The sequence below is a fragment of the Lissotriton helveticus genome, chromosome 1_1 (assembly GCF_964261635.1).
Source record: "Lissotriton helveticus chromosome 1_1, aLisHel1.1, whole genome shotgun sequence".
Taxonomy (NCBI): domain Eukaryota; kingdom Metazoa; phylum Chordata; class Amphibia; order Caudata; family Salamandridae; genus Lissotriton; species Lissotriton helveticus.
The window spans coordinates 766,963,675-766,990,518 of record NC_136057.1 but is presented as its reverse complement, the minus strand read 5'-3'; the positions used below and the strand labels follow the sequence as shown (position 1 = coordinate 766,990,518).

The window sequence follows — 26,844 nt, the reverse complement described above, 5'->3', positions numbered from 1 at the left end:
GAGAGAGACGGTCCAAATCCCTCGTGGAAGAGGAATCACCACATTGTATATGTGTAAACAGTGCTCATTAAGCCGGCATGTGATATGTGTGCACAGAAAATGGCTCGCACAGTGGTCTATACTCATATCGTCTATCGTGACATGCCATGCCTACATTTCATTTGAGCAAGCAACTGTAAGTGTGCACATTCACACACGTAAAATTCAAATTAAAATTATTTCCAGACAATCAGAAGAAAGAGAACCACATCGACACTCTAGCTCAACAAATCAATGGCCACCGCAAGTTGGCGCCTGTGTGGTGAACAAGCCTTAATGTGAGATATTCAACACGCTGGGGACGGTCGCCATGCAAGCCTTACCCGTGATCCCAGGGTCAGACAGCTCTCACGCGCTGACCTGGTGGGGCCAGAAATAGGTTAAGGAACCTGAAACGAATCAACAGTGCCGCCAAGTCAGGGTGTTGTTGCTTAGCGGGACGGCTCATCGTCATCTGTGGTCCCGCAGAGGGTCCGCCACGGCGATCGGAAAGGACCGCTCGCGGGGGTCCTTGCATGAATCAGTGCGCCTTACCTGATTATCGCTGGCAGAGGGCGTCTAGTCACCTACCCCTCCCACGTCGGTATTACCGCAGGTCAGCCGGTGGAGTCGCGACCAGCCGCTGCCTCAGATAAGACCTGGAAGCGCGGGCGCCGTAGGGGCGTGTCCTAAGCCTGTTGCTAGGCAACGTGACGCCGGTATAGACAGTGATGATTCCCCCTGGTTGTAGTAAGGGGTGAAACGCGGGAGCCATATTGGAACGGGGAAGTGGTTTACTCAATGGCTCAAAATCGATGTTGGTGAAGGGGCAATGGGTTCGTATAGAGAGCTTCTCTAACCCCGTTTCGAGAACGGGTGGCAACAAGTCTCAGCCAGAATTCGAAGTAACTTGGGGGAGGACAATCAGTCCCTAGAGTGAACTATCTAGCTAGCATTGTCCACGGCACCGCATCATTGAGGCCGAGTTCATCGGTGCGAAGACGATGCACCCATCTCTGCTCCAATCTGAAGAGGGCTTGTTGGTTCATTCCAGGTTGGCACTCGAGGACAGTCCAACGCATGTTCTCAGTGGAGTGGTTATATTCTTTACAGTGGTCATAAAGCCTTGTATGTGTTTTTGCACAGTGAATGTTGCTATTGTGCTCCCTGATGCGCTCTTTCACAGGGCGCATCGTCATCCCAATGTAAAGCATATTACAGGGGCACAGCAGGACATAGATACACCTCGAGCTATTACAATTGGTGTGTTTGTTTATGGTCCAAGTGAAGTCCCCTTGTAGTTCAATAGTTTTCCCCTGGATGGTTTGGGGGCATACTACACATGAGCCACATCTATAATGTCCAGTGACTGGAGGGAGATCCCATAAGGTCTTGACTGGTCGAGTGCTCGATTTTTTCGGGCGGGTGTGAATCAGCGTGTCTTTCAGGTTCGCTGTCCTCTTGAAGGCAAATCGGGGCCGCGATAATTCCATCCCTGCGGGGTTCAGGATCCCCCAGTGTGAGTTAATAGCCTTTTTAATGAAAGTTGAATGACTGGTGAAAGATGTAACGCAGGTTATTGTGTCGTCTTGTTCTTTTGTGTGCACCTCCAGTAAGGCCTCTCTGTCGTTATTTAATGCTCTTTTAAATGATTTCTTCAACAGTCGTGTGGGGTATCCCCTCTCCTGGAGCTTGTGTTGCAGAATCCGAGCCTCATGTTTGTAATTCTGGACAGAGCTACAGTTTCTCCGTATGCGAAGGAATTGCCCGAAGGGCAAATTATCCCTCAAGGCTTTTGTGTGGTGGCTTTGATAGAGGAGTAAACTGTTTCTGTCAGTGTCCTTTTTGTAGAGGGAAGTACTAATTGTTTCTGTTTCCAAGCAGATAGTTAAGTCAAGAAAAGGTATCGATGATTCGGAGATGGTGCCCGTGAACTTCAGGAATGGGTCTTGTTGATTAATCCACTCGCAGAAGGCTTCGCAGCTAGGTCGGTCCCCCTTCCAGAAGATCAGAATATCGTCGATGTAACGACGCCAGAGAGTAAGATTCTCTCGGTATGGGTTGTGATCTGGAGGGTAAATGTGATTCTTTTCGAACGAGGCCATGTAAATACATGCCAGGCTCGGCGCAAATGTCGAACCCATAGAGGTCCCACGGACCTGATGGTACAGCTGAGATTCATATCTGAAGAAATTTTCAGTGAGGGCAATGTGGGCTAGTTCCATAATGAAGGCTATCGGTGTTGGGGACAGCCATTCTTCTTCTCGCATCAATGAGTCAACTGCTTCAAGTGTAGCTTGTTGAGGGATATTAGTATACAATGCCTCCACGTCAAGGGTGAGAAGCAAGTCGATGTCTTCTCTCCCGTCGATATCGGCGATCAGGCGGAGGACGTCTCTGGTATCCTGTAAATACGATGGAATTTGTTTCACCAGCGGTTGAAAAAAGGCATCGCAAAATTGCGATAGCGGTTCTAATAATGACCCGATGCCCGAGACAATAGGTCTCCCGGGGACTGGAGAGATACCCTTATGTATTTTTGGAAGGGTATAGAAGTAAGGTGTTACTGGGTCCGGTGTAACCAAGAACTCTGCCTCCTTCTTACTTATCCACTCATTTGTCTCAGCCTCAATGACGAGACCCATGATGGTGTTGGAGAGCCGTTTGGTGGGATCCTCTATGAGTGGTCTGTAGTGCGTCATGTTTGCCAGTTGTCTCCTGCATTCGCGATCGTAGTCCTCGTGGCTTTGTATGACTGTTGCTCCCCCTTTATCTGCCTGCTTGATGATGATGGACTCATCTCTGCCCAGATTGTTGGATGCTAGTCTTTCTGCAGTGGATAAGTTGTGGAAGGATTTGGTCACCGGTTTGTTCCGCAGGCTCCTCAACACTGCCCGCTCGAAGGTTAGGACTTCTGGCGGTACCATCCCATCAGTAACGATCAGTAACATTATTTTGAGCTGTAAGTGTGAACCTAGTCTAGAATATTCTTCATGGTGCTGGTTAGTAGCTTGTAAGATCTTGTGCATCTGACATGTCTCCAAGAGGCAGAAGGAGGTTATTAGTAAGGGATGTCAATAATTAAGGTTAATGTTGTGCATGCGCCTTTTGCATATTTTGTGTTTTCATTGATTGAGCAGCATTTGTTCTAAAAGATTTCAAAAAGAAGAATGTGATGTAGTGTTGGTCAGGCCAGTCACAGAGGAGGATAGAGTCTAGTTGAATAAAGTTAGCATTAGTGATGATAAGATCTCAAGTAGTTCCTTTGTTGTGAGTAGAGCTACCACAGAATTGTATCAGGTTGAGATCAGCAAGAAAGGATTTAAAGATGTTGACTGTCAGGTCATTCAAGTCATTCCAGAGGAGGTTGAAGTTTCCAAGGTAGATTTGGGTGTAGTGTTGGCCCGAGTTTGTTGCGAAGATTTTCATGATTTCTTCTGTGAAAGATAGGTTATCTCCAGGTGGGTGGTAGAGTGTGTGTAATGTGCATAGCGTTCTGTTGTTGCATGCAATGTTGATGCATAAATATTCACTGGAGGATAGAACAGGGGATAGTGTTTGACTGAGAGACTACTGCAGTGAATGCAGGCAATGTCTCCACCAGTCTGCTGGGTCTATCAGATCTGGAGATGCCGTAGCCAGGAGGGACTAGTATTTCCAGGATAGGTGCAGATGAATCACTTAACAATATTTCTGTCAAGGTTGTGTGCAAGGATACAGCCAGAAATATCCACGAATGTCGTGAAGCCGATCTGCAATTGAGTAGCTTACATTTCAGATAGGGGGTGGCCCAGGTAGGGGAGGTCTGAGGAAGGGTAACTTGCTTAAGGTTGTATTAGTTTACCGCTCTGTGATTAGGCCTTGGTTCTCTGTGTGAGTTCGCAGGGATGGATTGGATTTGCCCCTAGTTGTCTATGTTAACAGAGTGTGAGGAGTTATAAGATACGAGGAGAGTGTGGATATCTTCAGCAGACAGTGGATCTTGAAGTCTACAGGGCCGAGTGGAAGCATTGGGGTAGGGTACTCCATCTTGAATGGGGGAACTTCGAGGAGGGTGAGCTCAGTTGGCAAGGATGTGTATTGGTGGCATGGGGCTGCAGTTGGTGAGATGGTTCTGAGAATGACTATCGGTATTCAAATTCCTAATTGGTCACCGATTGTCAGTAGCTTTTGTGGTGAAGTGAATAAGGCAATGAAGGTCTGCCTTGAGTTGTTGTAGGTTTTGTGTAATCCCATCTAGTCTAGATGTAAGTAAAATGTGAGCACAGATTGTCAGATCTTTTAGTGGGGGAAAAGGAGGCTGGGGGAGTGTTGAAGCCTGTGGTGGTGGAGTGCTGGCAAGGGGGGATCTATCAGAGGTGGAGTGGATTTGGAGGGGGAAAAGGCCTGCTAAAGGTTGTTGGGGATCTCGAGGGCAGGTTCAAATGGGTGTTCTAGGAGTAAGTTGCTGGGTGGGATAGGTGGTTTGCACTTCAGCTGTGTCATTGATATAGGCAGGGGGGGGTCAGAGGTCTAGTCTGAGGTCTAGAAGTGATTTCCATGGCTATGTAACTCTGGAACGACTACCCTGGGTGTGGGGTGCGGACGCAATTCAGTATGGAGAGTGGGGGCTCAGACCCCCCCCAGGTGATGTGGGTGTGTTAGTGTTGCATGCAAAGTTTGGAAGGACTTTGCAGGGGGTGAAAACAGTCCTCGTTGTAGCGTTTGTGAGCAGAGGGAACATTTCCTTAAATAGTTTAAGAAGGTTACTGCCTGCAGATTGGATAGGGATAATCTCATTGTTGGATATGGAGATCATTGCCTCTGCTCTGTAAGCCAATGAGGCGACTTCTCAGAGTCCTAACTCATGTGGAGTTTTTTTGGATGTAGCAATCAAGAGCAATGAGTGTAAGGCTTTCTTCCATTGTGCTTGTCTTTTTGTGAAAAGGATAAGGTCACTTTTAATAACTCCTTTATTTACGCAGAAGTAGGGATCAGAAACAAGCGTTTCTGGATGATCTTTGAGGAGTTTATGTTTAAAGTTCTTGGAGTCCTTTTTTGACAGGTTAGGGGGGTACTTAATTTTGTATGAGCAGTGACCTGATGGCTCCAGTTTAGTATCTGTTATACTAGGTGAATTCTTGCCCGAAGCGTGCAGCGGAAGAGCCAGAGGAAGAGTGAAGGAATCTTATGGAGGGGAAAGGAGAAGAGCTGGCAAGTGAAGTGTGGGAAAAGTAAGAATGATGTGTTTCTCCTGGGAATTTATAGGAGGATTTAGGCTTAATGGTAGCTCAGGGGCACAAGGATCATCTGACAGTCTGATTGGAGGATCGATGGCCATACTCAGAACCTTGGGATACCAGACTCTTTGTACCCAGTCCGATGCCACAAAAATGACTTGGGCCTGGTCACGCTTAATCTTCTTCAGCACTCGGGGCAGAAGTGGCACAGGTGGAAAGGCGTACAGGAGGCCGCACTTTCATTCGTGAAGAAAAGAGTCGCCGAGCAAGTGTCACCGTAGAAACGCCAAGGCACAAAACTGCTGACATCGCACGTTCTCTTCAGTGGCGAACAGATCTAACCAAGGCTCTCTCCACCTCTGAGTGAAGACGCTTTTCGTGATCCACCAGGCTGAGTTTGCCCACCCTGGCGTTCAGAGAACCTGCCAGGTGTTGAACCACCAGGATAATGCCCTGATGTTCCAGCCATGTCCAAAGGAGAAGAGCCTCTTGATATAGGGTCCACTACCCCCACACCGCCCTGTTAGTTGCAGTACCACATGGCGGTGGTGTTGTCTGTGAACACCTGCACTACTTTCCCTTCGAGGGAGGGAAGAAATGCCTTCAGTGCCAGGCGGATTCTCCGAAACCCCAACAGGTTGATATGGAGCCTGGACTCAGCGGAAGACCAGACTTCTCTAATCTCCGCCTCTTCCAGATGGTCGCCTGGAGTGATGCATTGGTCACCACTGTTTGTTCTGGTTGGGGAAGGGAGAGGGATCGGCCACTGACCCAATCCTGGTCCGTTAACCACCACAGCAGTTGTTGTGCAGTTCCCTTCGAGATCTGGACGTAGTTGGAGAGATTCCCCTGATGCAGTTCCAACAGGAACTCCAGGTACCACTGCAGAGCGTGCATATGCCACTTGGCAAGAATCCACTAGCAGGATGAAAGAGGCCATGAGGCCCAGCAGCCTCAGGGTCATTCTCACCGAAATAGAAAATAGAGGCTGAAACATCGGTACCATATCACGAATATCCCGTACTCGCTCCTAAGGAGGACAGGCTAGAAACTGCAACATGTCCAGAGCTGCTCCAATAAAAGGGAGCGACTGAGAGGGAGTCAGGTGTGACTGCAACACGTTTATAGTGAACCCCAGCGAGTGCAGGAGGTCCGCCATAGTCTGAAGGTGGGAGACGACAGCCTGGGGCAATCCCACTTTCAACAGCCAGTCGTCAAGATAGGGGTAGACTGGTACCCCTGATCTACGCAGATGAGCTGCGACCACCGCCATCACCTTCGTGAACACCTATGGGGCACTGGTAAGGCCAAAGGGGAGCACGGTAATCTGAAAATGCTTGTGGCCTACTATGAAACATAGGTAGCATCTGTGGGCTGGCAGGATGGGGGAAATAGGCGTCCTGCAAGTCCAACGTCACCATCCAGTCTCAAGGGTCGAGGGCGGACAGAACCGGAGCCAACGTGAGCATTTAAAACGTATCCTTCCGGAGGAAGCGGTTGAGGGCCCTGAGGTCTGGGATAGAATGAAGGCCTTTGCTCTTCTTGGGGACCAGAAAGTAGCGGGAATAGCAACCACAACCTACTTGTGACACAGGGACCTTCACAATACCTCCTCCGACATGCAATTGAAAGACGGTGGCATGGAGGGAGGGGAGTTTCGAAGGGGAGGGAGTAGCCCCTTCGGACTTTCTGCAGAACCCACCTGTCTGACGTGATGGATTGCCAGTAGGGGAGGTGATGGCGAATCCTGCCACCCACTGGCCATTGATGGCCCTGACAGGTCAGACTACGAAGGTTTGGAGGTTGCTGCAGAGGGGTAAAGGGTCCCAGACCCGCAAGATCGCTGGGTCCCACGTCCATGGTCGGTGGCTATTTGGGGCAGGAGGTGGTGGGGTGCCCCTACCGTAGGCAATAGGGGTGGGTGGAATTTACATAGTCGCCCTATGCAAAGCTCCGCAAAACGGTAAAAAATCTCAGCGAGAATGCAAAAGTTCTGCGGACACGCGGAATTGCTTGTTCCGCCCGTTTGTGATGCTGTTTTCCTGTTTCTGAATGCTGATTGTGTGCTTGGGGTGAAATATCTCACGAACACGCATTTTGAAAGTGCGAACAAGCAAAAATTTCCGCGAAGAAGCGGATCGCTGAATTTTTGGCAATTCCGCGTTCTCCGCGGAATGCAAAATTACCCAAATTCTGCAAATTCCACAAGCGGAACGGAATTTACTGCCCAGGCCTAGTAGCCACGAAAGGGGCGAAAGGCAGAATGTAATGGATGGGAAGACGCAGCGAGGCTCAAGGATCTGGCCATAGCTCAAGAATCCTTGAAGCACTCCAGCGCTTAGTCTGCCTTGTCACCACAAATGTGACGGCCATCGAAGGGCATGTCACGGAAGGTTGCCTGGACATCCCCCGAAAAGCCAGATATTCTCAACCAGATGTAGCGCAGAATGGCTACCGACGTGGCAATCGTTCTGCCCAGTGAGTCAGTGGTATCCAGTCCACATAGAATCGTGAAATTTGCTGCATCTCTCCCATCTGCCACCACTTGGGAGAGAATGGCACAGGGCTCCTCTGTGCAGTGAGGCAGCACTTGCGCAACCGTATCCCAGACTGTATGGGAGCCTCGGTCCAAGAGGCATGCGGTATATATGGACGACAGTGCCAAGCTGGAGGAAGAGAACATGCACTTCCCTAGATGATCCAGCTTCTTGGATTCCCTGTCTGGGGGAGCAGAAGGGAACGCTCTCGTGGAGGAAGAGGCTAGGACCACCAAACTCTTGGGGAAGCATATTGGGTGAAGAGATCAGGGTCACCTGGGGAATGGGCTGTGGCGGAGGGCAATCGTCTGTTCCACAGGAGCACCTTTGCTGGGCTTGGACCAGGTGCCCAGAAGGTTGTCAGTGATTGCCTCGTTGAAGGGCAGGAGCAGTTCAGAGGAGGTTTCCACAGGCTGAAGCACATCTGTCAGGAGCTTAGTCCTGACCGCCACTGGAGGGAGCTCTAGACCCAAGGCCTTGCTGCCCTTCGCACCACCACAGCGTAGGACAATCCCTCCTCCGTAGCCACGGTAGGGGGAGAAAGCATGACAAGGTAGGGAGAAGTGTCCAGACCACTGGCGTCACCCAGGTCCTCCCTCTAGTCTGGCTCTTCAAGCTGATCTGCTAAAGGGTCTGATGACCCCTCCCAGTCCTCATCACCACCCTCTAGGCGAAAGGGAACACAAGGGACAAACTGGGGAACAAAAGTACCCTCCAGCGTCGGGTTCGATGTTGGCTGGTATTGATCCGGTTCCCTCTCGGGGATGGGGATGACGTCGGCCGGGGGCACAGCCGAGGCCTAGGGCATTGTCGCCGGGGAAGGTCGAGTAAGATCAACCGGCATCGATTCGGATCCAGGCCTGGATCCAGGGTGCCCTCCAGCACAAGGGCTGCCGGCATCAAAGACCCAGGGCACCCAACCGGCTCTGCGGGGCGGAAAGCGCGCCGGCAGAGTCAATCTGCCCAAAGAAACAGTGGAGGGCTTTGTAAAATGTATGAAGTTGGGCAGGGGACGCCCCAGCTCCCGTAAACGGGGGAAGGCGCGGAGTCGACCCTGAATCAGGCACCGGAGATGGAGCCTTAGAGTGACGTCGCTCCGGATACCGCGTCGCATCAGCCGACCGACAGGGAGAAGGTGAAGAGCGGAGGTGTTCTTCGTCTTCTTCTTGTGCTTCGACTTACCCAAGGACTTTGAAGACTTGGAATGGGATTGAGGTTCCGAGATTCTGAAACCGTTCAATAAAGGTTGTCGTATCGTGACAAATCTGGTGTCAGCAGACTGAGAATGGCGAGTATATTATGTACGAGTGTTTTCGTCATGTTCGAGTGATGGATTAATTACGAAATAAGGGATTCCGTTCTGAACCCTTGGGTTCCATTTTGTGTACGGCAGCCATTTTGTGGTTGACCTCACATAGGCCGATGACTACGGCCGAACGAGTTCTTGAGACACGTAAACCTTTAGCTGACTCTTGTGTGACCTAGGCAAGCTGACTTTGTTGCCCGAAGCCAAACTTGTTGGGCCAGTTCTTTTCCCAGTAGCTGATCAAGATTAGTGATCAAGGCACAGGACATTATTAACCCTTTATTACACACAACTATGTCTTATCTTACTTACACCTGTCTCTGCTCCTTTCTTTATGGCCTGTTTACGATGGGGAGGTGACCGATTTTATGATGGGTTTCGATTGACTTGTCTGATGAAGAATGTTGCGTTTGACCAATAATTGATGGTGGGCTGGACAATGAAATGTGGGTTTGTCACGCAATACTTTTTGTTGTATATACATGGGATTGGTTGATTCTAAATAAGGAATGTTTGCCTGAAGCACAATATTTGGTATAAAAAGGGTTGACTGGCTTTGTAAAGTTGAGCAGTCTCCTACGAATATACGTCATTGTACTTCGTGGACTTCTGTTACTGGTTGCAGCCAATAAATTTGATCTTTGACGCCACTTAGAAGAGTCCCGTATCTCTGTATGCCGAGACAGGGGAATCCGAAGACTTCGGGCGTTATCCCTGGCGCCGCTGGGTTCTAAAAACCCGGTTCTTCACTTGGCGCCCAACGTAGGGCGACTTCAGCGGTACCGGTCCAAGCCTGAAGATCATGAGGAGCTTCGTGTGAAAATTCTGGAGGAAGGCCAGCCACTTCATCGACCCCTGTATGTCGTCGTGGTCCGAAAGTCTTTGCTGCGAAGTTCCCCGCTTTCCGACGGCTACGAAGGACTGCTGCCCTGACTGTCGCCCTGTATTGAGCCCTTAGACGATTTGTAGAGCGAGACGATAGACGGGTCTTCTGGTGACGTCATCGAAGTATGAGTGGAGCGTCTCCCAGTCCTTAGTTTTGGGTATCCCCTTGGGATCTTTGATTTGGAACTTGCAAGTACCAAAGCCGAGGGACTCGTGTATTCACGAGACTATCGTATTCAACAATCCTTTGAAGTTTGAAGCTAGACTAGTGAAGATGCCTGGTCTTAGCAGACTTGGAAATTTGTTTTGTTGTGGTCGAAATAGGGACTCCCGATTGGAAGACTCGTGTCAGGTTCCTCCAATTGGAACTCCAACATATGAGCTTTACGTAAAACATGGCGTGGGTCCTATCACGTATAATGAAGTATGGATCCGCTACACTAGGAAGGACGGTGTCTTAAAGTGGCCCCAATATGGTAGCTACGACACCGAGATTTTAGATAATTTAGAAGTTAGACTCTTCAAGAAGAAAGCCCGTCCGGCGATGTTTGACTCTTTCTGCCTATGGCGAAAGGAATCCAAACAGAGAGAAATTAAATTAGCAAAGATGAATAAAAGAGAAAAGGGTATTTCGATAATGCAGGCTGCTATATAATTTAAAGATAATGAAGAAGAACAAGTGAGTGAGCAGTTGCACAGGCAACGTAAACTGGTGATTGATAAGTGTTATCCAGCTTTGCCGCTTCTTCAGCAAGATGCAGCGAAGGAACTTGAGAAAGATCCTTTAATGTCACAGTTGTTGAGTTCGCCACCCCCTTATATGCAGAGTGCTACAGCACCTCCGCAACATTTAGTTGCGCAACCTCCGGTTGTTTTGCCTCCTGTTATTCCACAGCCGCCAGCTCCTCTTCAGTTGGCTCCTACTCCTCTGGTGCAGCCTTCTCAAGGCCTGCCACCGATTTTGATACCTGCTCCGCCTTTACTTCCTACGACTTTTTCGCCTGTTCTCGCTGCCTCTTCTGTTCCTGCTCCTACATTAACATTTTCTCAATCCGCTTTATCTCCTGTCCTGTCAACTTCTCCTTCTGTTCGACAGAGAATGACTGATACTGTTACCAGTCTTTTATCTCGTTTCTTTAGGTCATTAAGTATGACCCCTGTTTCAGAGCGTAAACAGTTGCGTAGTCAACTGCCTGATTCTAGAGAGCGGGAAGTATTGGGTCATTTGGCGCGTAAATGGGTTACTCGCCCTTTTAGATACAATGTAGATTCTGTTATGGATGTCTTCCGTCAATGGGAAGCACCGAAGCAGAGATATGTTTTTGATAAGATGTGTACTTTCCTTCGTGAGGAATGGGAAGATGGTGATTTGGGACAGACTCCGTCTGAGTTGTCCCGTGTACAGTCCGAGTTTGTGAAGGGTACTATAGTGGGTTCCGATGTTGAGAGAGCGGTTGCGACATTGTTGTCGTTTAGAAATGAGGATCCTTCTCAGTCGTTGTTTGAGCCTGATCCTTCTGTTAGGAGAAAGGTGCGACAATATCCAATGTGAGAAGTTCCCCCAGTTTGGAAAGAAGGGGATCCAAACGCTAATCCAGCTGTTCTGCCTCATTTTCAACGTGTTTGGGTACATGTTCCATGGAAGCGAGCTGAAGTTTTGGCTCTTAAACAGACCTTACCTGACCCCCGTAAAAATCCTGCAGGATACTATAAGGAATTATCACAGACTGCAGACTCCTGGATTATGAATTTAGCTGATATAGACATGTTGTTTGGAAATGTTGTCCCGCAGCCTTTATGGGGATTGATTCGTCATACGGATCATGCGCAAGAGCTAGGTGATGCTTGGGTTAATCTTGCTGCTGCGGATGCCCGACAAGTTGGTGGTGCTAAACCTGAGCCTTTAGTAGCAGAACTCCCTGGTAAGATTGTTACTTATATGAAGACTTTAATGCCGGCTATGAGAGTAAACTGGGATAAATTGTCTGCGTGTAAGCAGAAAAAGGACGAAAATGTATCTGATTTCTTTACCAGGTTTGAAGAGACATTTATTGACCATAGTGGTCAAGATTTGAGTACTGAAGGTGGCCAACGATTGTTTGTTGATAAATTTGTGCATAATTTGCTTCCCGAGTTGTGTAAGAAGTTGAAGGATTCAGAGAGTTCTTGGGCCGTTTCCTCATCACCACAGATATTGGCTACTGCACAATATTATGAAAATAGAGATAAGGATGAGAAGGATAGAGCAGAGCAGAAGACTAAAGAGTTGAAGACGAAGGTGCTTTTACAGCAGGCGTATCTGCCTCGTAGTGGCCAGCGTGATTATCAGCCACCTCAGCAGTTTCAGAGGAACTCGCAAAGGTTCGAGTCTCCTCAATCGCGTTTTCCTGTAGGCCCTAATCAGTGTGCATATTTTAAGGAAGAGGGTCATTTTAAAAGTAGTTGCCCGGTTTTGTTACAGCGCGGGAATGGTGTTTTTGGTGTGAGAGGTCGAGGTGTTCAGCAAGCCCCTAGAGGTAGGGGACGTGGAGGTTTCCCCCAGAATGCACGTTCCTTTCCTCAACAGAATACAATGAATTGCTTTGATCAGCAGAATGGTGCGGCTGGTAGGACGACTCAGCACTATGCTGACGACTACTACGTCGAAGGTGAGAATGTGGACGACAAGGATTGCTAGGACAGCCATAGACAAAGAGAGGGAGTTGTTTCAATTCCAGTAGATCAGAGTGGACCTTATGTTGAGGTGATTACATCAGGTGTGTCAGAGCCTTTTCCGTTGGATACTGGTGCTACGAAGAGTTCTATTATGCACTCTAAACTCCCTGGCGCACCTTTGTCTGGCAAAATGAATGTTTCAGTAGGTTTTTCTGGCGCCCCGGTAAGGAATCCGATTTCTAGTCCTTTGTCTCTTTCTGTTGGACCTTGTGAATTGGAAGCACCCCTCATTTTGACGACAGGTTGTGGTGAGAATTTGTTGGGATTGGATTTGTTAAAGAGATTGTATGCAACACTACAGTGTTCTTCGGGAGTACAACTTACATTGGGTAAGAGAGTGATCTCTCCGATGTATTTGTCGAGAGACCGACTCCCAGTTGAATTGTCCTCCCTGCCTAATATTCTTTGGGCTACTGGTCCTAATGATGTGGGTCTCCTGGAGATTCCGCCATATGTTGTGACGCTGAAAGCGAATGTTAGACTACCACATATTCCACAGTACAGGATTTCTAGTGATGGTGAAAGAGCGTTGCTAGCGATCATTTATGATCTGATTGAGAAAGATGTGATTGAGGAAACGAGAGGTAATGTGTGCAATAGTCCGGTTTTGCCCGTCTTGAAACGCACTGACTGTTCTCAGCCACCTGTATATAGGTTGGTGATTGATCTTCGAGAGGTGAACAAGATTGTAGTGCCACAATTTCCTGTTGTTCCGAATATTACTTCTTTACTGACAATGATTCCAGCTTCGGCTGCCTGGTTTTCGGTGATTGATTTGAAGAATGCTTTCTTCAGCATCCCGATTGCCGAGGAGAGTATGGATATTTTCGGCTTCTCTTTAGGAGGTCGAAGCTTCCGGTTTAAGAGAGCTCCTCAAGGCTATTGTGAGAGTCCATCGATCTATAGTCAGGCTTTGAAAACACAACTTGATACGATTGTCTTACCTGATGGTGCTGCCCTTGTTCAGTACGTCGATGATTTGTTGTGGCTACGGATACTGAGGAGATTTGTAAAGAAGCTACTTTGTCATTGTTGCGTCATTTGTCTGACTTCCATCATAAAGTGTCTCTTTCGAAGTTGCAATATTGTCGACAAGAAGTGACCTACTTAGGTCATCTCTTATCGAAGGAGGGAAGAAGATTGACCCCAGAGTGAATCCAAGCGATTGCGAGAATGAGTGTGCCAACCACACAGAGAGAAGTGCGTGCTTTCTTGGGTATTACGTCATACTGTAGACAGTGGATCCCGAATTTTTCGCTTCTTGCGAAACCTTTGATAGCCCTTACTGTTAAGGATACCCCGAATCCTGTTCCTTGGACTGATGAATGCCAAAAGAGCTTTTCTGAATTGCGTGATGCATTGTGTTCGGCTCCTGTGTTGGGTACCCCCGACTACAGTAAGCCTTTTACACTCTATGTCCACGAGAGAGAGGGATGTGCGTGGTCAGTGTTGACACAGTCTTTTGGGGACAAGCAGCGTCCATGTGCGTATTTTTCGTCGACTTTGGATCCGGTAGCTAGAGCGTTGCCGAGTTGTTTGAGAGCAACAGCGGCAGCGGCTGTTTCCATTCGACAGTCTGCTGGTTTAGAGATGAATAATACATTGATTGTGATGGTTCCACATGCAGTGGATACGTTGTTAAATAGAACCAAGACACAGCATTTAACTAGTGCTCGATTGTCAGGTTATGAGTTGACACTCTTAGCACGTCATGTGCATATAAAGAGATACAACAACCTGAAATACGTGCTTGTGGTTGTTTGTGCCTTTTCGAGATGGGTTGAAGCATATCCCCTGAAAGATAATACTGCCTTGTCCACAGCTAAAACACTAGTCAAAGAATTTTTTCCTAGGTTTGGTTTGCCGAGAATGGTCTGGAGTGATAATGGGAGTGAATTTGAGGGTCAAGTGATGAAGAGAGTGTGTGAAGGGTTAGGAATCCGCCAGACGTTCCATGCTGCAAATCATCCCCAATCAGCTGGACTAGTAGAATGCTATAATGGCACCCTTAAGTTAAAACTTGCCAAGATACAGGCGAGCTCTGGTCTTAAATGGCCTGATGCTTTGCCATTAGCACTTTTGTCAACTAGGATGACTGCGCATTCACGAGTGGGACTTAGTCCCTACGAAATAGTTTTTGGTCGCCCGGCAAACATATGGGGAGTGCCGAGGCAGACAAAATTTAGCGAGATTGAATACCCTATACTGCTTGACTATCCGTATGATTTGACGGCTAAATTGCTTGTCTTACACCAACAGGTTCACGATACATTGCCTCAGGTTTCTGAAGATCCAGGACATGTCATCGATCCTGGCTCATGGGTGTTGATTAAGAATTTCCAGCGAACAAAGAACGATCAGCCCCGCTGGATTGGCCCCTACTTGGTCCTGTTATCGACACGATCTGCAGTACGAGTGCAAGGAAAGAAGCACTGGATCCACGGCGTACACTGTAAGAGGGTGCCTTTGCCTCTGCCGTACGACCGGTGGGTCCAGGAGGGTATTCCTGATTCGGAAACTGAGACTGTGCCTCGTTTTCTGCCTTTTAGCGATGCACGTTTAATGGGGACAAGTTCTGAGCATGAAAGCGACGATCTTTTGCAAGGAGCTGTGCCATCGTCGGTTCGATTGGACACTACTGAGCCTGACCTTTTGTTTTGTGATGAAACATTGCCTGAGAAAAGCCATTATAATTTGAGATCGAGAACTATGGACAAATAAAAGTAAAAATTCTTTGCTTTGATATTTTTGAAAGTTCAGCTCTCCCATCTGAGAAACTGTTTTGACCGATTTTTGTTTTTCGAGCCGCCATCCGGGTTCAGCTGTAGGGTCGCGGTGTCAAGTCTTTGGAATGCAAGCCGAAGACACAAGGTCGACGGTTCTGGTTGCTCCTTGGGTGTTTCCCTGGACTGACAGGCGCATTCCTTAGCACGGAACACCCTACCTCCGTGAGCAGCAAGGTTAGAGGATGGAGTTTTTCGAGATGGAGAGACCTGTTGAAGAAGAAAGTTTCAAAAGCAGAATGTGTAAAATAATGAGCAGAAAATGTTTTTTAATATTGTGTCTTTTCATGATGCTTAGTCTAATGATGTTTTTAATGGGATATGTTATATTCTCTTTTCAAGTGATGTTTGCACCCACTACACAACCCATGCCTCCTTCTACTGTTTCTTTGCATTCTTTTCACCCTCTGCCTGAACATGAGTCCATTAGGAGATTAACGTTCGTTAATAACTCTTTTGTTCAGCTTTTGCACCAGCACCAATTAGTAGTGAACACAACTAACTGTTGGGTATGTGGTCTTATGCCCCATACTGCTGATAAAGGTATTCCTTACCTGGTTTTGCCGTTTAGCTATAATGGTTCTGTGTGGGCATACAGAACGATGTTTATTTACGCCCGTGAAGCCTACCCCCTATGTTCTGTGAAGGACAATCCGAAGAATAGTGCTCTAGTTAAGGGAATAGTGGATATGATTAGAGGAATAGATTTCTATGAGACTATCCCGAAAGATGAGACACTAGCATACATTGGATGGAACGTGACTGGATATGGAGCGAGTCTGAGTGAGAAACAGCAAGCTAAAAGATCTTCTCCGATTTGGATTGGACCCCATCAGGGTCATCTATGTCTGCAAGGTAATGGCAAGAATCCGAGAGCTCAGTTAGGGAAGAGTATCTGCACTGAGACGTATGTCTTTGCGTCCCAGACTTCCTCATTGTTTCTAGCAGCTAAGGGTACCTACTTCGTCTGTCACGATAGAGCGTACACATGGTTGCCCCCTGATTTCTCGGGCACATGTTTTGTCTCGTTCCTGTTGCCTCCTACCTATACAGCTGCGGCAGATTACCACAAGATGAGAGTTGTTAGAGGTGTCTTCAGTAAGGAAGATACTGCAGGACAAGAATTAGGTGATTTCCTGAAGGGTTTTCTGCCATTTTGGGGACAGATGGTTAACAGCAGGAACATACGGAAATTGACGAGGGTGGTTGAGTCCACCATAGTTGAAACTGCCGGTGCCCTTAGTAACCTGACTGCTGAGCTCCAGTCGGATCGCCTTATGACTCTGCAGAACAGAGTTGCGTTAGATGTCATACTCGCAGATAGAGGAGGGGTATGTAAATTGATCCAATCGAGTTGCTGTGTTTTCATTCCAGACAATGCTCCGACAGTGTACCAAGCCATTTCCAAGCTACACAAGATCTCTGAGTTAATACATGTGGACGAAGGAGATAGGTCGTTAATGGGATGGTTTTGGGGATTGTTATCCAGATGGGGAGGGAAGATTCTGATGGTCATTGGGATGATCTTAGCCATTCTTTTCCTGTTCTGTCTGTGTGTACAGTGTGCTCCTGCTATATGTGGCCTCTGTGCTACTTTGTGTGCAAGGAGACCTGTATCAAGAGACGTGCTAAGTAATAGGATGATGCTACAGCAACATCTGGATTCAGATTAACGTGAGTTCAGGTGATTGCCTATGTAAGGGCAAAAGGAGGGTCTGAGGTTCCGAGATTCTGAACCCGTTCAATAAAGGTTGTCGTATCGTGACGAATCTGGTGTCATCAGACCGAGAATGGCGAGTATATTATGTACGAGTGTTTTCGTCATGTTCGAGTGATGGATTCATTACGAAATAAGGGATTCCGTTCTGAACCCTTGGGTTCCATTTTGTGTACGGCAGCCATTTTGTGGTTGCCCTCACATAGGTCGATGACTACGGCCGAATGAGTTCTTGAGACACGTACACCTTTAGCTGACTCTTGTGTGACCTGGGCAAGCTGACTTTGTTGCCCGAAGCCAAACTTGTTGGGCCAGTTCTTTTCCCAGTAGCTGATCAAGATTAGTGATCAAGGCACAGGACATTATTAACCCTTTATTACACACAACTATGTCTTATCTTACTTACACCTGTCTCTGCTCCTTTCTTTATGGCCTGTTTACGATGGGGAGGTGACCGATTTTATGATGGGTTTCGATCGACTTGTCTGATCAAGAATGTTGGGTTTGACCAATAATTGATGGTGGGCTGGACAATGAAATGTGGGTTTGTCACGCAATACTTTTTGTTGTATATACATGGGATTGGTTGATTCTAAATAAGGAATGTTTGCCTGAAGCACAATATTTGGTATAAAAAGGGTTGACTGGCTTTGTAAAGTTGAGCAGTCTCCTACGAATATACGTCATTGTACTTCGTGGACTTCTGTTACTGGTTGCAGCCAATAAATTTGATCTTTGACGCCACCTAGAAGAGTCCCGTATCTCTGTATGCCGAGACAGGGGAATCCGAAGACTTCGGGCGTTATCCCTGGCGCCGCTGGGTTCTAAAAACCCGGTTCTTCAGGATGAGGTGTGGGGGCTCTGCGACCGGTATGGAGAACTTCCCCTCGAAAGAGACCGGGTGCTACGTGAAGCCGGCCCACAGGCCTCCAAGAGCTTTCGGGACCGCTCAGCAAAGATTTAGGATTCAAGGCCCAGCAGTCGGAGCACGAATTCAGGTTGTGGTCGAGCTCCAGAAACCAAAGGCACGCGAGGTACAGGGTCGTCACCGATATCAGCCTGTGACAGGCCCCACAAGGCTAGGAGCAGGTGGGACGATGGAACATCCCTTGCACACCAGGAGTTGAAGACTCTAAAAGAATGAAAAAAGTTTAGCCTAAAAGTGACTAAAGGGGCAGCTAACGTCAGCGCACAGGAGGCACCGCAACATCATCCCGGCGACCACGACGACGAACGCAGAGCCGACCGACACCACCTACCAACGCGCAGGGGTACTGATAAGAAAAATTCTCAGGATCCAGTTTGACGCCTGGCGGTAATTCTATGGTAAGGAATCTTTAATTGACTGTCTCTTCAGATAGGATTTGAAAGAGACGAGAGGTAGCTCTGGATCCGCGTCTGGTGGGGCAGAAAGAAAGGAACTGATATCAGTGCATGGGAGTGGAGTCTATATTGGTCCCACACATCATTTCAAGAGCAGAATAGCATCAGTGTGAAGCTGCCAACTACAGATGCAGAGAGATATTTGTGATTAGAAGTCTCAATCAGAATACAGACATTTCTGCTAGTTCTTTTTAATTGAATGCTGTCAACCTCTATTACTGTGAAATGTGATTATTGTTTTTGTAATGAATGTGTTAAAATACTAAGTGATTTATTATGAAGTGGCAATCTATTTTGTTGACAATATTTAATAAATTACAAAACTAACAATTACAATGTGGACCTACGCATTTCCCTCCTTTAGCAGTTCAGTGTTGCGCTTCATTTCTTGTTCCAGTCTGGTTTCTAGTGATCGCTTCATGTCTAGTACCTTTTTCACCTTTTTTCGTTCACTTTCAACCTTAAAAATAAAACAAATACACAAAATGAGATACATATTCAATCTACTTCCAAGATCAGCTAAGAGTAACAATATTATACTAGTAGTGTCAAACAATATTGTAATAGTATCCTTCTCTTCAAATGAACTGCGATAACCTAAGAGCTCATATTCATGAACCGACATTGCAGTTTCAACCTGAATTAATCTTTCTTCCTATGGTCAGTGACAGTCATTTTCATGAATGCAGGCTCAATTACAGAGCAATCTTTTGTGCACTTTACTACCAAAAGGGTACGTCTTGGCAATTTAATGATTTATACAAACAACATAACCATAAAATTGAACAATATGTTTACTTAAGTTTAAACACTCCTCATGTACACAGCTCTGTTCCTCATTATGCAAAGTTAATATAACTTCTATCTACAGAATCTTGCCAAGTTAATTGTTTCTGCCACCAGTACTGCAGATATGAACATGTTACTTACTTCCACTCGTTGGTGGCAAAAGAATGGTCAGAAATCTGCACACCATCTGCTTATATGATTTATGCCATGGCATTTTTAACCTCTTCGCCGCAGTGCGAATTCCGCCCTGGGTCATAACGGCGTGGAGCGTCATGAGCACGCAAGAGGTTAATGTGTGTTTGATTTACAAAAGGTATTTGACTAAAAACACGACAGGGTTTCAAACTTGTGCAGGAAGATACAATCACATTGAAGGGGCTTTGTGACTATTAGGCAAGCTATTTCTCTGTGTAAAACAGGTGCAACATGCAGTTTAGAAGGGAGAACACTTTTGCAGCATAAGCTAGTTTTAGACAGGAATCAGATGTTTGCACTGTAGTAAAAATATAGCAATGTACACTTAAGTAGTACAGTTGCTCCAAATAACATTATTTTGCTACATTTATTTTCACTGCCATGGCATATGTATAATATATTGAACATATAAACCGGCATTGTGGACTTGGGGCCCAATTTACATATTGTCGGACAAGTTTCTCCATCACAACGGTGACGGATATCCTATCTGCCGAAACATAAATCCCATAGGAAATATTGGGATTTATATTTCAGCAGGTGAGATATCCGTTACTGATGTGCTGGAGTAACCTATCTGTCAGGATCTAAAATAGGCCCTAGTTCTGAGAAAATTACATTATTTTCAAAGTTTCAATGTGACTCAACAGGAGCTATTGGGCACTTTGGTCTTTTTTATGATAGAAGTTCCGAAATTACTGATAGTACCAACTTAAAGCTCTATTAAGATTAAGTCTCTGCTAAATTTCACCCGGTGAGCTTGCAGTTATGATTTACCACGAGTGGTAGATATTTGCCTTTGGGGGCAAATACTGTTACAAGTAATGGCAACTAGGCAATAAAAACACAGCAAGAGTGTTAGACCTGCTACCATTGGCGTGAGTCTCCCTTCCATCTTTTGCTGTTGTCTCCTCTGTTTTTGATGTGTTTTTGCTGGTTTACATGCTTTGGGCACTGTGCCACTGCTATTCAGGGCCACAGTGCAAGTGTTCCCTATTGTAAATTGTTGTAATGGATTAGTGACTCCATGATTGGCTTATTTGATTTACTTGTCAGACCCTAGTACAGTGCACCATGTGTACCCAGGGCATGTAGATCAAATGCTGCTAGTGGGTTTGCAGCACTGATTGTGCCACCCACAGAAGCAGCTTGTAAAGTGTGTCTAAGGCCTGCCATTGCAGACCCTGCGTGCAGTCTAGTACTACCATGTCGACTTGGTAAGTGCACCCACTTACCAGTCCCTTAACTCGTCCCTATTCTACATGTTAGCCAACCCTTAAGGAAGCCAAAGGCATGGTGCAGTCTAAGTAAAAGGTAGGACATACCCTGGTGTGTGTAGCATGTCCTGATAGTGAATTACAGCCAATTTATTTTTTCACTATTGCAAGGCTACCTGTCCCCATAGGCCAGAATGGGCAGTTTGATTATAACATCTTATAATCCTAACTGACCCAGGGAACATGGTGGAAAACGAATTTATTATGCCTGAACTCAGAATGTGAAAATACATTTTTTAGTGAAGGTGATTTTTACAATCTGTTTGAAAATACTACTTTTAGAAAGTAGGTATTTTCTTACCTAACCATCCAGCCTGCCTCTGCTAGGTTGTGTATTGCATGTCTGGTTTGTGAGTGACAGGAGGGCTTGGGTTCCAGCAGTCTGATGAGTCAGGGCTGGGCTGAATAGGACCTTGGCTGAATAGAGACTAGGGGGCGGAGATTTCCTTTCACTCCCCTAAGCCCTCATAGAATAGAGAGTAAGGGAAGGAGATTTCCTTTCAGCTACCTAGGCCAAGTCTGCTTTCAACAATGCGGTCTCCACCTCCTGCCAGAATGCTGCACCAGTGAGGACAGAACTGGCTTTGGCCAGGTATGGACACTCTCTGCCTACAGAGAACAAAGAAATTAGTAGTATAAATATTGGGACCCAGACTCGAAGACTTTAGATCCCTTCTGGGAATCAAGACAAACCTTTGTCAAGAGGAGGAACCAAAAGAAGCTGAAGGATTTGACTGCCAGTGTGCTATTTTCTGGGGTTGGCCTGCAATGGTTACTTATTTGCCAAGGAAAGGAGAAAGAACTTGTATTGAACTTTCATCAACTTGAAGAAGAATCTCCAAGGGCTTGAATTGTGCTTGCCTCCTGCTGAAGTCTCAGGGATACAAGACTTCACCACCAGCTCCCCCCTGAATTTCTTTGCTGGAATTCTGTCTGCAGACACCTGCGTATTGTTGGGAGCTGGAAGCGCGACGCAATGAGAAGAAGCGTGTCGCCACCTCAGCTGCTGCAGCCGCATCACCGGAGAAGCGTGCCGCCGCCACAGAGGTCGCCGTCGCATCACCGGAAAAGCTTGTATCTGGTGCAGCTGTTTGTCATTGCATCCCCGGCGAAGCGTGTCACCGGAGAAGCGTGCCGCCACCACAGAGGTCACCGTCGCATCACCGAGATCGACGCATCACCTCCTCTCCGGTAAGGAACAGAAGCATCACCTACTTTGCGCATGCACTGAGGAACAGATGCATCGCCTTTCACGAAGCAAGGAACCGACGCATCGCTCCCCCTGCGAACATTCTGGTTATCTTGCAGTAAGCATCCGAAGGTATTTTGTGAGAAATGTGTCGCTTTTACCATCATCTTTGAACTAAGCTATTTTTATCATTTAAAGGTAATTTTTCTCAAACGTGTAAACCATTGCCGTTAGAGACCCCCAGTTCTAACAAAGAAGAATTTCTTTTACCTGAAAATGTGGTTCTACAGCATTGGTATATTTAATAGAGGATTCTCTGACTGATGTCATGGCATATTGAAATATCATGTTGAGGAATAAAAAATCCAGTTCAACAGAATCCACGTAGCAACTAAAGAACAACCACTAGTATAACACTCACCTGGTAGTAAATATATAACTAGTCAGAGATATATTTAATTATAAGGTAGAAGACAAGACATTTAAATTATTATTAAATTCCATTCTTTTTTTAAAACAAATTTTATTGGATTTTTGCAATATTTGAAGCCAAAATGGCCCAAATACTTACACAGGAGATTGTGATATAAAATCCTGTGACCAGCTATAATACACAAAAACGTAAAACTTTTAATACTCAGTCCCCGACACTTACTGCACCACATGCCACCATTAAAACCCTTATTCAGATAAACATTAGACTCCCATCTCAGTCTCTCATGCTGTAGCTCCATAGTTCTGTCATTCAGCTTACAGTTGGGTTTCAATAGTGTGTACTGGCGCTAAAACTATATCCCTGTAATCTTCCCAACCTGCCATATCTTCAGCTGTTTCTGTGAGCATTCCCTTGCCTGGAACAAAATTCCATTATTTTTGGGACCTATTTTTTCCTGTATGGGGCATCACAGTCAGTAAATCAATTATATCAGGTACCAAAGCAATTATGATAAACTTAAAGCAGCATGCGCGCTGCATAGGCGAGACCTAAAAAGTGTCCCAACAGTAAATGTATACTGATTTTGTACAGGGACTCCAGGCTTCCATGAGGACATCTACAATCTAAGGAGTGAGGCTGAATGCAGTCAGCTGTTGCCGCTCAATCTCCAAGCAAGGAGGTGGAGACTATATGAGAGTACTGGCAGACGAATCTGAGGACAGATACTCATGCTCAGGAGTTCTGGATACCACATTAGCCATGCCCAATCCAGTGCCAGTTGGATAACTTGGACTTCTTCAGAATCAGGCTAGGAGAGGTAAAGCAGAAACGTGTACAGGAGCTACGAGTTTCACTCTAGGCAGAACATGTCTCAGAGAGAGAGGGGCCTTGGAAAGATGCAGAAGTACTGACATTGTGAGTTCTCAGCAGTGACAAAAAGATTGCGGCATGGTTTTTTCCATTCACGGAAGAGACCTTGTGCCACTTGTGGATGGGTCTACCACTTGTGACCTGCTAGGGATAAGTGGCTGAGTTTGTCTGCCCAGTGTGGAGAAGTGTGGCTCAATGGTTAGAGCGGCAGACCCTGATGCAGAAATCTGGCCCGGGACCAGGGTTCAATTCCCGCCTTGGCGGGTGTTGGGCTCAATTTCCTCGGACCTGATAATTCTCGCCTTGGTGCCTATTCTAATCATGAGTCCCACTCTGCAACTCTGGGCAATAGCTTGCTTAATCTCCACAACGGCCCCAACAACGCTAGGATGCCTGGCTTCACCTTGGGGGTGCCCAGGAGTGGGCACTTCACAGGGAAAGGCCAGGAAGGGTTCCTCAGCGGTATTCGTACAAGCTCTGAGATGCCTCCGGGTAGTCGTTCGCTATACAAGTACCTCTACATTTACATTTACATTTACAGTGTTTAGAGATCCTGCCAGGTGGTGTACCAGCAGGAAAATCCCTTGCTGTCCCAGCCATTGCCAGAGATGTAGTGTCTCCTGCCACATGCTCCACAACTCCGCCCCTTGTTGCAATATCACATGGCGGCGCCTTAGAAAGGCCTTCAACGCCAAGCCGCTGGCCCACAGCTCCAAAGTTGATATGGAGCCGGAACTCTGTCAGAGATCAGAACCCTCTGATCACAACCCCTCCCAGATGGCCTCCTCAACTCAGAAGCGTTGCATCCTCTCCACTGTAAGCTTTGGATGGGGTAGGGAGAGCGGTCTGTCGCTGACCCAACTAACACCACTACATGTTTACTGCCGTCTCCTCCAAAATCTGCACGTAATTGTACACACTAGGAGGTAAGATTCCACTGCAGAGCCCACATATGCCATCTGGCATGCTTGAAAAACCGGATGCAGGCGGCCCTCAATCCCAGAAGCGTCAAGCTCATCCACACTGAGATTCAGAAAGAAGCTGAAACATCTGGACCATAGCCCAAATGTCCTACACTCTCTGTTCTGGGAGGGAAGGCATGAACTGCACTGTGTCAAGAATGGCTAAGATGAAGTGCAGCATCTGTGAAGGAGTGACGTGAGACTTCGGCACATTGAAAGGGAATGATGGTAAGAGGGTCGCTGTAGATTGATAGTGGGTAGGTCGCCGAGGTAGGGGACGACTGGAATCCTTGACCTACGAAGATGCGCTGCAACCCCTGCCATTTCTTTCTTGAACACCCAGAGGGTACTAGTGAGGCCAAAAGGGAGCACAGCAATCTGAAAATGCCCCAGTCCCACCATGAACCATAGGTGGGCATGCAGGATGGGAATGTGGAAATAAGTGCCCTACAAGTCCAATGCTCCATCTAGTCTCTAGGGTCGAGGCCAGATAAGCCATGGATGAGGGTGAGCATCTTGAATGTGACTCTTTGCAGAAAGACATTGAGGGGACATTGAGGGGACTAAGGTCTAAAATAGGACAAAGGCCTTCGTTCTTCTTTGCAACAAGACAATGGCGGGAGTAACAACAGCCAAATGCAGATGCCAGCACCCTCACTGTGGCTCCTTTGGCCAGAAGAACCTGAACAAGTGATCCTCCGTCAGCCGTTCTGAGGATTCTGAGGATTGTGGTAGGTGCAACGAGGTGACAAGAAATGGTAGGGCATCACCATGCTGGACAATTTGCAGATCTCACATGTCCGAGGTTATCAACTACTAACCTGGCTGAAAATGTTCAATCCTGCCCCTGACAGGGTGGCTGTGTGCCATGAAGGACATATTAAAAGAGGTCTTGAGGCTGCGGTAGCGGGAGGGGCAGAAGAAGGTGCTGCACAATGACCCTGTTTTCCATGTGGTCTGTGGGTACTATGGCCTTGGCCACAAAAAGGCTGACTAGTTTGCTGAGCAGGCTGGACATGAAGGGGATATGATAGTCGGTACCATAGCAACAGAGGGGTGCGAAAGTGTTGATGTGGTTGACGTGGTGAGCCTAATAAACACATGCGCTTCAGTGCACTGTGGCCCTGCTACCATAAAGCGCTCAAGGGCAGAGTCTGCCTGCTCAAAAAAAAGGAGAGAGACATTGAAAGGCATGTCTATTAGTGTGGATTGGGCATCGCAAAAGAAGCATGTGATCCTCATCGAAGGCATGCCTTCTGACAGTCACCCTTGTGCCAAGGTTGTATGACGATACATCGGTAACCTTTTCTTCGCGCGCCTTTACAACACGGCAACAACATCGCAAAGTGTCTTACACCGGCAGTTTTAACATCGCACGTTGTTGCGACGCGACTGCGGTGATTCCTATTGGCAGCGCATTACATCACAGTTTTTTAAATCGTGCGGCAGGACAACGCGTTCTTTGCGCGTGACCACAGTTTTTAAATGTTTCTGTTACTGCTACGGACTGCTGGTCATAGCGTCTCGACAGTCAAATTGGCAAGTGTTGGACACTCTGGGGGCAAGGCAAGCCAGACTTAAAACGAAGGCAGAAATCAATTCTAACGCATCTCTTGAGTGTGCGTGAACGACAGAGGAACATGGGATTATTTCATGCACACACCTTCGCTTACTTGTTATTGTTAGTGAAAAGTGCTCCATGACTCCTTGAAAGTTTTGCTAATTGTAAAAAAAGACTTCTGTGGCGTTTACTTAAAAACACCTGCAGCATGAAGGACTTTTGAGGTACGTTTGCAGAAGACTGCACTCGGCTTCCAAGAAGGCAAGAGAAAAGAGTGTCTCTTGGGAAGTTATGTGGTCATCTAAAAACAAGCATTTACAATGCAATGGTCTCAGCATTATTAAAGGTAGAGCTATTGGCATTGCCTATGACATTTTTTCATTTTTTTTTAAACATAAGCAATGCCAATAGCTCTACCTTTAATAATGCCGAGACCATTGCATTGGGGGGTTGAGATGCTCAGTGCCCCCCAGCGGGCTCCTCTGGCGTTGGGAGCTCCTGCACCCCCCGTAGGTAGGGGCAGGGCAGTGGTGCCGAGTACAAGGGCAGTTGCAAAGGGCAGATGTTTAAGGCAGAGTGCGGAGTCTGCTCCGGAGGAGGGCAGGCATAGCTCCCAGCAGCACCGACAGGCAGGGCGAGGGCACGAAGGGGTTAATCACGAGATGCAGCAAACACTGCCAGCTTTAAACATGAATGGGGTCAGGCGCTGGGAGTCTGCGGGGGGGAGGAGGTATGCAGGGTGTGAGGGTGGGGTGAGACAGGGAGGGATGAAGAAAGGGGGGCAGGGATGAGGCAGAGTGACACTGCGAGGGTGGTGAAATGAGGGTGGGGTGAGGCAGAGGGTGTAAGGGTGGGGTGAAGCAGTGGGCAAGGTGATGCAGGGGTGAGAGGTACGATGGGAAGGAAGTGAGTGGATGGTGAGAGCGCGCAGGCGCGTGACAGGTGAGGGATACGACTGAGGGTGAGGTGAGGTGAGGGAGGGGGCGACGCGAGGCTGGGAGG

General features: G+C 47.2%; 1 protein-coding gene across 10 annotated transcripts in view; it reads right to left on the bottom strand.

The window, feature by feature from the left end:
• The window catches only part of ANKRD26 (ankyrin repeat domain 26), a 1,096,841-nt gene that overhangs the window by 267,527 nt on the left and 802,470 nt on the right, over positions 1–26,844 (bottom strand). For all 10 annotated transcript variants that reach the window (XM_078674324.1, XM_078674330.1, XM_078674326.1 and 7 more), the window contains one exon: positions 18,911–19,023. In XM_078674324.1, coding sequence (XP_078530450.1) covers positions 18,911–19,023 — 113 coding nt within the window. The remainder of the gene's footprint in view (positions 1–18,910; positions 19,024–26,844) is intronic.